General features: G+C 58.5%; 1 protein-coding gene across 2 annotated transcripts in view; it reads left to right on the top strand.

Annotated features, from left to right (window-relative positions):
• Positions 1 to 12,386, top strand: part of RYR1 (ryanodine receptor 1) — a 102,630-nt gene that overhangs the window by 87,865 nt on the left and 2,379 nt on the right. For both annotated transcript variants that reach the window (XM_040976367.1, XM_040976366.1), the window contains 12 exons: positions 2,186 to 2,527; positions 3,387 to 4,181; positions 4,554 to 4,624; positions 5,068 to 5,218; positions 6,079 to 6,165; positions 6,743 to 6,994; positions 7,645 to 7,775; positions 9,152 to 9,194; positions 10,160 to 10,290; positions 10,390 to 10,450; positions 10,684 to 10,830; positions 10,977 to 11,111. In XM_040976367.1, the coding sequence (XP_040832301.1) occupies positions 2,186 to 2,527; positions 3,387 to 4,181; positions 4,554 to 4,624; positions 5,068 to 5,218; positions 6,079 to 6,165; positions 6,743 to 6,994; positions 7,645 to 7,775; positions 9,152 to 9,194; positions 10,160 to 10,290; positions 10,390 to 10,450; positions 10,684 to 10,830; positions 10,977 to 11,111 (2,346 nt within the window). The remainder of the gene's footprint in view (positions 1 to 2,185; positions 2,528 to 3,386; positions 4,182 to 4,553; positions 4,625 to 5,067; positions 5,219 to 6,078; positions 6,166 to 6,742; positions 6,995 to 7,644; positions 7,776 to 9,151; positions 9,195 to 10,159; positions 10,291 to 10,389; positions 10,451 to 10,683; positions 10,831 to 10,976; positions 11,112 to 12,386) is intronic.

The following is a 12,386-nucleotide window of genomic DNA, read 5'->3' as shown; positions in this document are numbered from 1 at the left end:
ATTTGCAAAGCACGATAGTCATTCAGAAAGCGTTTTTTTTCTTTTTGCAAAACTCTTCGCCTTTTACAAAGCACTTTTCAAAGCCAGAAAATGTTGCTTCTGTTCCTGCCACAGAGCAACCCCTCGCAAACTGCATCTTGGCACCCGTCTGCAGGTCATGAAGTGTGCACTGTCACAGCTGGCATCCTTTCCAAAAGTAAAACTGAGCACTGCAGTCAGGTGCCTTGCACAAGTCAGGCCTGTGTCATGAAAACGTGTTCTTTTATACAATGTATTGTCACTTTAAGTACAGTCAAGAATTGTTGGAGAATTGACCCAAGGGATTCTGACAAACGCATACAGGAGTTGAATAATGTCTGTAAAGTTAAAAAAGGAGGGGAGGGGGAGCAAGCTGAGTGTCCATAATACAGTGGTATGTTATCAAGCAGGGGTATTACACAGCAGAGAACACAGAGGCATCTGTTCTCTGTTAGCATGGGTAGACCTTGATAGCTGAGTAAGAAAGCAAATTTCAAATTACCTGATTGTAAGTGATTTTCTTTAAAAAAAAATGTACAGAATACCATATACTTCTTGTGGGCCCTGACTGGATATAGAGATTAGAAACACCGAGAGGCAGGTCTCGGAACTGTGGTTAGAAAGCCCGAGATGCCTTTATCCCACATCAGCATGGCATGCCTGAATCAAGTCCCAGCCCCTCCACTTCCAACTCGGCACGCTCTTGGATTGGCTCAGCTGACGCATGCTTTTTTTTCTCCTGGTGGGACTCCATCTCAGCCCAGCTCCCCAATTCCAGCAGTGACATAGCTGACCCCTGGCACCATGGAAGAAGCATCCATATTTCAAACGGGGGACAGTCGTGTGCCCAGCCAGGATTAACAATATTCTCAATGTGGGCCCGGCGCGGTGGCGCAAGTGGTTAAGTCCTCGCCTTGCAACCCCGGGATCCCATATGGGCGCCGGTTCTAATCCCGGCAGCCCCGCTTCCCTTCCAGCTCCCTGCTTGTGGCCTGGGAAAGCAGTGGAGGACGGCCCAAGGCTTTGGGAACCTGCACCCGTGCGGGAGACCCGAAAGAGGCTCCTGGCTTCGGATCGGCATAGTATCGGCCCGTTGCGCTCACTTGGGGAGTGAATCATCGGACGGAAGATCTTCCTCTCTCTCTCTCCTCTCTCTGTATATCCGCCTTTCCAATGAAAAAATAATAAAAAAAATAAATCTTTAAAAAAAAAAAAAAAAAAAAAAAAACAATATTCTCAATGGCCCCACTTTTACCGCCGTGTGCTTTTTTCAGAACGAAAGCCTTCCTGGTAGAGGGGCGCCCTCCCCTGCCCCTTCCGCCTTTCCCTCCTCCAAGGTATCTGCTGGAGAGGCAGTGTGGCTTGTAATTGGCTCTCAGATTCATGTGGATGTATAAGCCCCCAGGTCCCAAGTTCAGGGTAGTGATGCAAGGGGAGTGAGGGGAAGTCTTGATCGTATTGTGATTCCCAAGGGAAGGCCCTTTGGGAGGGGAGAACTAGAGATCTTCCATCTGCTGATCCACTCCCCACATGTCCACAATGGCCAAGGCTAGGCTGGGTGGAAGCCAGGAACCAGGAGCTTCCTCTGGGTTTCCCACATGATACATGGGCCCAAGCATCAGGGCCATCCTCTATTGCTTCCCCAGGCACAATGGCAGAGGGATTGGAGTCAGGGTTCATATGGAGTGTCAACACCCCAGGTACTTCCTTTGCAAAGCTGTGGCCAGGTGGTAGGGGAGGGAGCCATTTCCTCTAGGCTTGAGGGGCTCCTCTGAGGGAAAGAGCAGTTCCCTACCTTGGGGCTAGAGGGAGGTGTGTGGACTGGGCTGCAGGGGCAGAATGCAGATAAAAATCATCACCCCTCCATCCCCTTTCTCTCTCCAACCCTAAGTAGACAGGCCCCAACTGAAGTCACAGGACAAGAAGAGCGAGGGAAGCAAGCAGGGAGCTTAGCTTCCTTGACCTGGATCCTGCAGGATTTTAGCAGCTGGCACATCCTTCCCTGGTGGCATCCTGCCAGGTGGCAGCTCTTGGGCATGGCTGTATGATTCCCAACTGTTCTGTCTCTAGGAAAAACCCAGAGTTCTTTCTGGAAGTGCAGAGGCCTCTGCAGGCCACTCCCACCCTGCCCCACCCTGCTGACCACCCCCTCCATTCTTGCCCCCAGGCCATGGACAGTCAAAAGCAATTCACCGGACCAGAAATCCAGTTTCTGCTTTCCTGCTCCGAAGCCGATGAGAATGAGATGATCAACTTTGAGGAGTTCGCCAACCGCTTCCAGGAGCCGGCCCGCGACATCGGCTTCAACGTGGCTGTGCTGCTGACCAACCTGTCGGAGCATGTGCCACACGACCCGCGCCTGCGCAACTTCCTGGAGCTAGCCGAGAGCATCCTGGAGTACTTCCGGCCCTACCTGGGCCGCATCGAGATCATGGGCTCCTCGCGCCGCATCGAGCGCATCTACTTCGAGATCTCTGAGACCAACCGGGCCCAGTGGGAGATGCCGCAGGTCGGTGGAGCTGCGCATGCTTCCCTTGCTCACTCCCCCAGCAGCCCCTGGGAGCTTTCTCTGGACCGCCCCGCTGGCCACGGAGAGGCATGCCAAGTAGTTCCCACCCCCTCCCTCCCAGGATGCCTCATCTTCCCAATGCCCCGTTCTCACCCTTGCCTCCCTGCCCCCGGTTCCCACCCCATACCTCATGGGAACATGTCAGAGCTTACACACAGCACCTCTGCCCCTTGCAGCACCTGGCACGCCCTTACCCATGCGGCACACACACTGCTTGTCCCCAGGATCTCTGGGATCCCCTGCCTCTGTAGGAAGCCCTTGACCTTCACATCCACCCCACACCCCACCCTGCCAGGGGCTCCCCACCTGCACATGTCATCCCTCCAATACCAACTTCCTCCTGCTCACCCTTCCCCTCCCCGAGGGTGAAGGGGAGGGTGCCCACGAGGACCCGGGACCCTGGGCACAGCACACACACACACGGCATGGCTGGGGACCAGCCGCTGTAGCGTGATCACTCAGTGTCATTGACCAGCTAATCTTCACTCCATGCAGGCCCATTTCACAGAGGGGGAATGAAGGGGCTGGAAGGAGCAGGCGGGCCCCTGTGCAAACAGCGAGATACCACGTGCTGGGCATTTCACACCTCTGATGTGGGCCTCTGCTTCTGTTTGTGGAAAGGGGACCACTAATCCTACCAAGGGTCACGTGGCAGGATTAGAGAGACATGGCAGGCTGCTTGGGCCAGGGCTGGCCTGATTCTGACTTCGCTACTAACGCCCCCAGAAGGGGCAGCCCCGCAGTGTGGGTCGGCGGCCAGTGCCCCACGGCGTCCCCTCTGCCCGCTCCCGCCCTGCAGGTGAAGGAATCCAAGCGCCAGTTCATCTTCGACGTGGTCAACGAGGGCGGAGAGGCGGAGAAGATGGAGCTGTTCGTGAGCTTCTGCGAGGACACCATCTTCGAGATGCAGATCGCCGCACAGATCTCGGAGCCCGAGGGCGAGCCTGAAGCTGACGAGGACGAGGGCGGAGAGGAGGGCACCGAGGAGGGCGCGGTGGGCCCCGAGGGAGCGGCGGGCACGGCGGCGGCGGGCGCCACGTCGCGGCTGTCGGCGCTCGCGGCCCGGGCGCTGCGCGGCCTCAGCTACCGCAGCCTGCGGCGCCGCGTGCGGAGACTGCGGCGGCTGACGGCGCGGGAGGCGGCCACCGCCCTGGCCGCGCTGCTCTGGGCCGTGGTGGCGCGCGCGGGCGCGGCGGGCGCAGGGGCGGCGGCGGGGGCGCTGCACCTGCTCTGGGGGTCGCTCTTCGGCGGTGGTCTGGTGGAGGGTGCCAAGAAAGTGACGGTGACCGAGCTGCTGGCCGGCATGCCCGACCCCACGGGGGATGAGGTGCATGGCGAGCAGCCAGCGGGCCCCGGCGGCGACGCAGACGGCGCGGGCGAGGGCGAAGGCGAGGGCGACGCGGCGGAGGGTGCCGGCGACGAGGAGGTGGCGGGTCACGAGGCTGGGCCAGGCGGCCCTGAGGGGGCAGTAGCTGTGACCGAAGGGGGCCCCTTCCGGCCCGAGGGCCCTGGCGGCCTCGGGGACATGGGTGACACCACACCGGTGGAGCCACCCACGCCCGAGGGCTCGCCCATCCTCAAGAGGAAGCTGGGGGTGAGAAAGAGGGAAGGGTTGGTGAGGGTCGTGGGTGCGAGAGGGGCGAGATGGGGTGAGCATAGTGACCCTGGGAGCCTCACCTGGCTGGCTGTGTGGGAGGGGCTTGGTGCGCCTCAGGTGGTGGAGGTAAGCAGAAGCCCTGGGGTCACAGAGCTCCGGGCAGGTGCTCCCCCCTCTCTCAGCCTCAGTCTCCCCCTCCGTGCAGTGCGAGGCATCGACCCCCCTGCCTGCTAGTAGAAAAAAAAATGCACAGCTTCTATTACCTGGGAGGCATGGAGACAAAGGGGCCCAGGGAGGAACAGACGGGTTGACTCTGAGACGCACAGCCCATGCACACAGCCCATGCCCTGATGCTCCCCTGGCCCACAGGTGGATGGAGAGGAGGAGGAGCTGATCCCAGAACCGGAGCCAGAGCCAGAGCCAGAGCCAGAGAAGGCAGAGTGAGTGGTCTTGGGCAAAGGGGCCCGTGCTGGTCATTGGCTCTGCCCCTCCTCGTGCCTGTGCTGTGAGCCTCCTGAGGTCGGAGCCCCAGGCTGCCCAGTGTCAGGGACCTCACCCAGCTGGAGCCCCAGGGGAGCGCACCCCTCCTACTCTGTTCTGTTGCCTCCGTTTGTAACCCTGACCTGGCTCTGTGAGTTGGCCATTTTGTGCCGCTCTCACATGCCTCCTTCTCCAGGATGCCCAACCTGATACCTGCTGCTCTCCAAAGTGGAGGAGATTCTCCTCCAGGTTCCACAGCCCCCCATCCCCTGGGGGCGGGGCCCTTGTGCTGTCCCGGGAAGGAGCCCCAGGCACTGTGTGGACCCCTGGCCAGGCAGGGGGTGGGTGGCTCTGCAGGAACGCACTGTGCCCTCTTGACTTCTTTGTGCATCCTGCCCTGCAGTGAGGAGAATGGAGAGAAGGAAGAAGTGCCAGAGACACCCCCAGAACCCCCCAAGAAAGCACCTCCTCCACCTCCAGCCAAGAAGGAAGAAGCCAGAGGTGCCGGCATGGAATTCTGGGGAGAGCTGGAAGTGCAGAGGGTCAAATTCTTGGTGAGGACCCAGCTTGGGCTGGAGAGACATACTCCCTTCCAGAGAGACTCAACCTGACCCTCCACTCCGTGCCTGGCTCGTCCTTGAGGGGAGCCCAGGCTAGGGAAGGGGGGGCAGCAGAGATGCACCCAGACATAGCCAGAACCTAGGCACAGGTAGCCCCCACTCTTTCCCCATTCACAATTTGCATTCCAACCCACATGCTGTAGCTCAAGAACTTCCCACCCTCATGGCCTATGTCCAGCTCAACCTGTTCACAGCTCCACACTTTGGTCTGCCCATCTTGGCCTTTGTTGGCCTTCAGGTAGCCCCAGCTCCTGCTGTGGAGAACCTGGGTGTGATCTGGGCCAGGCAGGAAGGAGGGCACTGGGGAGACAAGGCCCAGCCTGACATGCGGGGGTAAGGATGAGGTGGGGGAAACGTATGCTGGATGTAGGTGGTTTATGAGAATTCACTGGCAGAGTGAGGGACGGGGGCAGGGGGAAAGAGGAGGGAGCAAGGGAGGGATGCGGTCATGTGGGTGCAAGGTGGACAGGGACCGCACATGGCAGCGGGGTTGCCCCGGTTCCAACCCCAGCCCTCCATATTCCTCTGGCTCCATAACCATGAACTAGGCCCCACCTCCCTGGGCCTCAGTGTGCTCAGCTGTGCAGTGGGCATGCAGCGGTACCCACTTCCTGGAGTTGTCATGAGCCTTGAACAAGATGGTACCTCATCCAGGCCTTGGCACACAAAAAGTACCCAAGATACAGGCACTTTGCGGCACCAGGCCCGGTGACTGTCTGTGAGGGCACCAGGCAGCATGGGCTGTGCAGGCTGGAGGCTGGTCCGTGATGTCCCTCTCTGTATCCTACCCGCAGAACTACCTCTCCCGGAACTTCTACACACTGCGCTTCCTCGCCCTCTTCTTGGCGTTCGCCATCAACTTCATCCTGCTGTTTTATAAGGTCCTGCCCGTGTGGGGCCAGGAGGAAGATGCCCTCCCCATTCTCTGGGCAGGCGGGTGGGAGGCCTGGCCTCGTGTGTGTTCCCTGATGGACTCTCTTCCCCCACTCCCAGGAAGGGGCAAAGTGTTGGCCTCAGGAGGCTTCAGGCTGGACACCTGGGGCTTGAGACCCTTGTGGGGTGAGGGGGTTTGTAGGAGCCCCTGGCACAGATGTCCAAGTGTTCACAGGAGCCAACATGGGAACAGACCCCCCCCTTGTCAGCCCTGTGAACTTGGGTGCAGAGCCCCCATCCTGCCACACTCACCCATCCAGTTAAGCTGGAGAAAAGTTTGTGGGGAACAAGAAATGATCCTTGGGGTCCCACCAGGGATTCTTGCTAGAGTCCAGAGCCTGGCTTCTGTGAGGTGGAGTCCTGGCCCCATCACTTACTGGCTGTATGGTGTGGAGCAAGGTGCCTAACCTGTCTCTACCTTAACTTCCTCATCTGGAAAATGGGCTGGTAACAGGGCCCTGAGTGGGTTCTGGGTGCCAGAACTCTGAGGACGCCCACGCTGACTTCTCCCTGTCTCCACTTCAGGTCTCAGATTCCCCGCCAGGGGAGGATGACTTTGAGGGCTCCGCAGCTGGGGACCTGTCCGGGGCAGGGTCTGGAGGTGGCTCCGGCTGGGGCTCGGGGGCTGGCGAGGAGGCCGAGGGCGATGAGGATGAGAACATGGTCTACTACTTCCTGGAGGAGAGCACGGGCTACATGGAGCCCGCCCTGTGGTTCCTGAGCCTGCTGCACACGCTGGTGGCTTTCCTTTGCATTATCGGTTACAACTGCCTCAAGGTGGGCTGCCACACTGGTCCCTGGGGGCCATCAGGCTGGTTCCCTGTGGGTGGCGTGCTGGTCCCTGGTGGGTGGCATGCTGGTCCCTGGTGGGTGGCACGCTGGTCAGGACAGAGGCTGGTCAAGCACTCTGAGTTCAGGGCTGGGGTCTTCAGCCAAGGGAATGGATGTGGGTCATGGCAGAGGAGTCAGGTCCTGGGCCACCCACCCATGCATGGACTGCAGGTGTGGGCATACCATTTCTGAGTAGAAAGACAGGTGTGTCCTTGCCTGCTGGGGGGAGTGGTGAGCTGTGAGGGCCCACGGGCTGTCAGATGGGACTGAGGTCTGTGCCGCGTGCCAGGTGTGTTACGAGAGCCCATGTGTGTTCCCCAAGTGCCGATGATTCCAGCAAATCTTACTCTCCTCTTGGGCACACAGAGTTCGGCCTGCGCTGAGCTGCTGCCGCTCTCCTATCCACCCAGGACTCAGGACGGTCTGAGTTTGGGTCTTGCCCTTTGGCCTTGGACTACATCAGGCACCACCTCTGGGCTCCCACAGCTGCCCCATCCCCACCCATCTTCCTCCCATCCCAGCTCTGATTGCTGTGGGTCTCACTGAGGCTCCCCTAGGGGTCCTGACACCTGCCCCACTCCCCCTGCCCCACCCAGGTGCCCCTGGTGATTTTTAAACGGGAGAAGGAGCTGGCCCGGAAGCTGGAGTTTGATGGCCTCTACATCACAGAACAGCCTGAGGACGATGACGTGAAGGGCCAGTGGGACCGGCTGGTACTCAACACACCGTAAGCTCCTAGCATTCACCTCGCTCCCCGGGGTGGGAGGGGAAGAGGGAGAGAGCAATCTTCCATCTGCTGCTTTACTCCCCAAATGGCTGCAACAGTCAGGGCTGGTCCAGTCTCAACCTAGGAGCCCAGAATTCTATCTGGGTCTCCCACATGGGTAGCAGGGGGCCAAGCTCTTGGGCCATCCTCCATTGTTTTCCCAGGTGTATTAGCAGGAAGCTGGATCAGAAGGGGAGCAGCCAGGACTTGAAATGGCATCCACATGGGATTTCAGCGCTACAGGCGGAGGCTTAACTCGCAGCACCACATACTAGCCCTGAGAAATCTTTCATTCTCTAGTTCGCTTTTCCAAATTTATTCAATGGCCAGAGCTAGTCCATGCCAGAGCTAGGGGCCTTAAAAGTCTAGGTCTCCCATGAGGGTACAAGGGCTCAAGCACTTGGGCTATCTTCCAGTGTCTCCCAGATGTATTAACAGGGATCTGGATTGGGAAGCGGAGCAGCCAGGATTCGAACAGGTTCATGGGGGATACCACAGGTGGTGGCTTCACTCACTGTGCCACACACAGCCCTGAAGTTATTTTCTTACCAAGTCCTTGCTAGTAGAAGAGGAGTGAGGAGGAGGAGGGAAGATAAACCGCACCGCGCACATGCTGCGCTCACATTGTCATTGTCAACCACGCTTGTACTTCACACGGGCCTTGTGTGCTCAGCCAGGAGGGAGGGAGGAAGAGGGTGTGCAGACTGTTGAAGGCAGTGTCTGCCTCCGAAACCTGGACTGCTCCAACAGAGAAAACCAGACTCCTGGAGCCCCAGCGGCTCCCAGGGCTCGAGTGGGCCCAGGGACACGGGATGAGCATGGATTTTCTTCTTGGTGACAGGGCAAAAAGCGAGGATAGGCTGGGGGAGCCATGATCGCTGAGGGCAGCCGGAGCTGGCAGGAAGGGGCACCGCTGGCCACCTGGGGACATCTGAGCGCCCCAGGACAGGGAGGGCCATGCCCTGAGGGGTCCTAGGTACCTCCTCACTCCATTCCACCCGCCCCCCTGCCCTCATGAACTGTCAGGGCTTCTGCTGGGGAGGGAAGGGGCCGGAACCGGCAGATGACATGAAATGAAACTGCAAAAGTGGGTGTGAGGCAAGGCTGCTGGCTCAGAAGCCCCCCACACCCACGTGCCGGCGCTTGCGAGCTCTGTGGGTGCCTCTTGGCACCCTTCGCTCTGAGTGCCATGTGCTACCTGTCGCGCCCGCCCCCTGGGAGAAGCCTGCTCTGTGTTGTGGGGGCGGTGAGGGTGGAGGTACACTTCACTCCAGCTCGGCGTGGCTGTGGTGGCTCACGCGCATTTGCTGTGTCTGCCTGTCTCTCTCTCTCGGCAGGTCTTTCCCCAGCAACTATTGGGACAAGTTTGTCAAGCGGAAGGTGAGAGGCCACACGTGGGGAGGTGGATGGGCCTCCCGGGCTGGGTCCCAGCACTGTCACACCTGGGCTTTTGTGTGTGACCTTGGAGGGTCACCCGTCTCCTCACGGGGCAAGGGTATGGCAGTCACACTCTCCTCAGCGAGGCTGCACACAACAGTGTGGGGCTTGTGCTGTCTGCAGGTAGCAACTGTGAGCGCCTGCGCGCTCAGGGGTGCCTGCTGCTCCTAGTGTGTGTCAGCCTTCTGTGCCTCAGTTTCCCTCACAATCAAGGTGGGGTGAGGACAGAGCCAGCCCTATAGGATCATACAACTGCCATGGGGGCATGACCTGGCACCCGAGCCAACATCAGACATGTTCTGGCTGCTCCCATCTCTCACTCATACCACAAGCAACTAGTAAACACCTGTTGTATGTAAGGAATTGTTTGGGGCACCGGAAGGCAGCAGTAAACAGCACAGTGGTTCTGATGTTGGCAAGGGGAAGATGGCTGGTGGGCATACTGATAAGAGGTGGGTAGTGAACAGGACTAAAGTGACCAAGAGAGGGGAGAGGTGTGTGTGTGTGTGTGTGCTGGCAGGAGGAGGCTTCTGCTGGGCACTAGGTGATGAGTAGATGGGGAGACAGCCAGTGCAAAGGCCCTGAGGCAGGAGTCACTAGATGAGGCCAGTGTGGCTGGACAGAGTATGCAAGGAGGCAGACAGGAAGAGCTCCTTTCACAGCTCCACTTCCTCCACTACCTCCCTACAAACAACAACTGTTCCAGGAAATGTAAGACCTCTATCATTTGGGGGTCTGCCTCCCCTCCAGAGGATCTGCAGAAAGCCCTTGTCTCCTTTCCAGAAAGGTGACCCCTAAGTTTCTCGCACGAAGTTTAGAGTGTCCCCAGAATCCTGGGGCTGGCCATGATGTCCTCAGCACGTGCCGGCTGCAGTCACCTGTGCACTACCTGTCATCTCTCCGGGCAGGTCCTGGACAAACACGGGGACATCTTCGGGCGGGAGCGCATCGCCGAGCTGCTGGGCATGGACCTGGCCTCACTGGAGATCACAGCCCACAATGACCGCAAGCCCGACCCCCCTCCGGGGCTACTGACCTGGTGAGCCACCGGGGTTGCCCTGCAGGTCTGGGCGGTCAGCGGAGCAGGAGCTGGGCCTGATCCTCAAGTTTCTGGCTTCCCTTGCCTCCCCCTGCGCAGGCTCATGTCTATTGATGTCAAGTATCAGATCTGGAAGTTTGGGGTGATCTTCACCGACAATGTGAGGAGGGGCCCACGGGTGGGGGGCACCCTGCAGGGAGGAGTGGTGGGGGTCACCAGAAACATTGAGCCAAGACTGACCCCTGTTGACCTGGGAATGACTGTGTCCCAAAGACCCCCTTGTCCTCTAGTACCTTATTAGTACCTAGTCTGCTACCCCTTCTATGCAGCCTCCACTCCCCAGGAGGTCATCACCCTCAAACAGCAACCACACTTTCCCCCGTGTGCCCACAGTCTTTCCTGTACCTGGGCTGGTATATGGTGATGTCCCTCCTGGGCCACTACAACAACTTCTTCTTTGCCGCCCACCTGCTGGACATCGCCATGGGGGTCAAGACGCTGCGCACCATCCTCTCCTCGGTCACCCACAACGGGAAACAGGTGTGACAGGGGTCCCAGCAGGGGCCGGGGACAGTGAAGAAGGACCAGGCTGAGAGGGCTGCGGAGGGCAATAAGACCCCTGGCGGTGGGGGGCGGACATGAGATGGCAAGCCTGTGGGGGCCAACCCATGCCCCGTGTGCCCCAGCTGGTGATGACCGTGGGCCTGCTGGCAGTGGTGGTCTACCTGTACACGGTGGTGGCCTTCAACTTCTTCCGGAAGTTCTACAACAAGAGCGAGGACGAGGATGAGCCTGACATGAAGTGCGATGATATGATGACGGTGAGCCCCTCTTGCATGGGCTGGTGGGCAAGGGCCTGGCGCTCGGTCTTCCCAGCCAGGAAGGGGGCTCATGGGCAGACCCAGCTCGCAGGCTTGTCGCAAGCAGGGTTCCACAAGCAGGTCTGTGTGGCCGGGAACAGCACCCAGACAAGTAATAATGTGAGCTGCTGCTTCCCTGTGATTTGACTCTTACAAAGCAGTTTTGGGGCCAGTATAATGGTGCAACAGATTAATCCTCTGCTTGCAGTGCCAGCACCCCATATTAAAATGCTGGTTCACATCATGGCTGCTCCACTTCACATCCAGCTCCCTGCTAATATGCCTGGGAAGCAGCAGAGGATGGCCCGGGTCCTTGGGTCCCTGTACCCATGTGGGAAATGTAATAAACATAGGCTTTTGCGGGTTTTTTTTTTTTCAGATTTATTTATTTTAATTGGAAAGGCAGATTTACAGAGAGGAGAGAGAGTGAAAGATCTTCCATCTGCTTGTTCATTTGCCCAGTGTCTGCAATGGCTAGAGCTGAGCTGAGCTGAAGCCAGGAGCCAGGAGCTTTCTCCAGGTCTCCCACATGGGTGCAGGATCCCAAGGCTTTGGGCCCTCCTCCACTGCTGCTTTCCTAGGCCACAAGCAGGGAGCTGGATGGGAAGTGAAGCAGCCAGGCCATAGACCTGGCTAACCTAACCAGTTGGTGGTGGAAAATTAGCCAGTTGAACCATCATGCTTATCTGTTTTTTATTTTTTTTAAGATTTATTTTTATTTGAAAGGCAGAGTTGCAGAGATAGAAGGAGAGGAAGATCTTCCTTCCACTGGTACTGGCTCACTCCCCGAATAGCCACAATGGCCAGAGAAGATCTGATCCAAAGTTGGGAGCCGGGACCCTCCTACAGAGGTGCAGGGTCCCAAGGCTTTGGGTCATCCTGCTGTATTCCTAGGCCATAGGCAGAAAGCCACTTCTCTGGTCCCAAGCATAAACTTTTTAAGAAAGAAGTAAATGCAAAAATGAAAACTGATTATTGATGTGGGGCTGCCCTACATGGTTCGGGACAGGCTGCTGCCCACGCCCCGGTGCCTTCGCCTGTGAGATGGGGCATGTGCTGAAAGCACCTGCTCTGGCATCCTTGCTGACTGGCAGCGAGGTCTGTGCAGGGTGCTCACCCTGTGTGTCCAAGCACAGGAGCTGGCTGCTCGCAGTGCCACGTGCACTAAGTCCCCAGGCCCAGCCAGCTCCGCCTGCGCACTCTGTCCTCCGAGTGGATTCCAATCACAGGAGGCCC

The sequence above is a fragment of the Ochotona curzoniae genome, unplaced genomic scaffold (assembly GCF_017591425.1).
Source record: "Ochotona curzoniae isolate NIBS_2020 unplaced genomic scaffold, NIBS_Ocur_1.0 contig_2699, whole genome shotgun sequence".
NCBI classification, from domain to species: domain Eukaryota; kingdom Metazoa; phylum Chordata; class Mammalia; order Lagomorpha; family Ochotonidae; genus Ochotona; species Ochotona curzoniae.
Note: the sequence above shows the minus strand (reverse complement) of the source record. Positions and strands in the feature narration are given on the sequence as shown.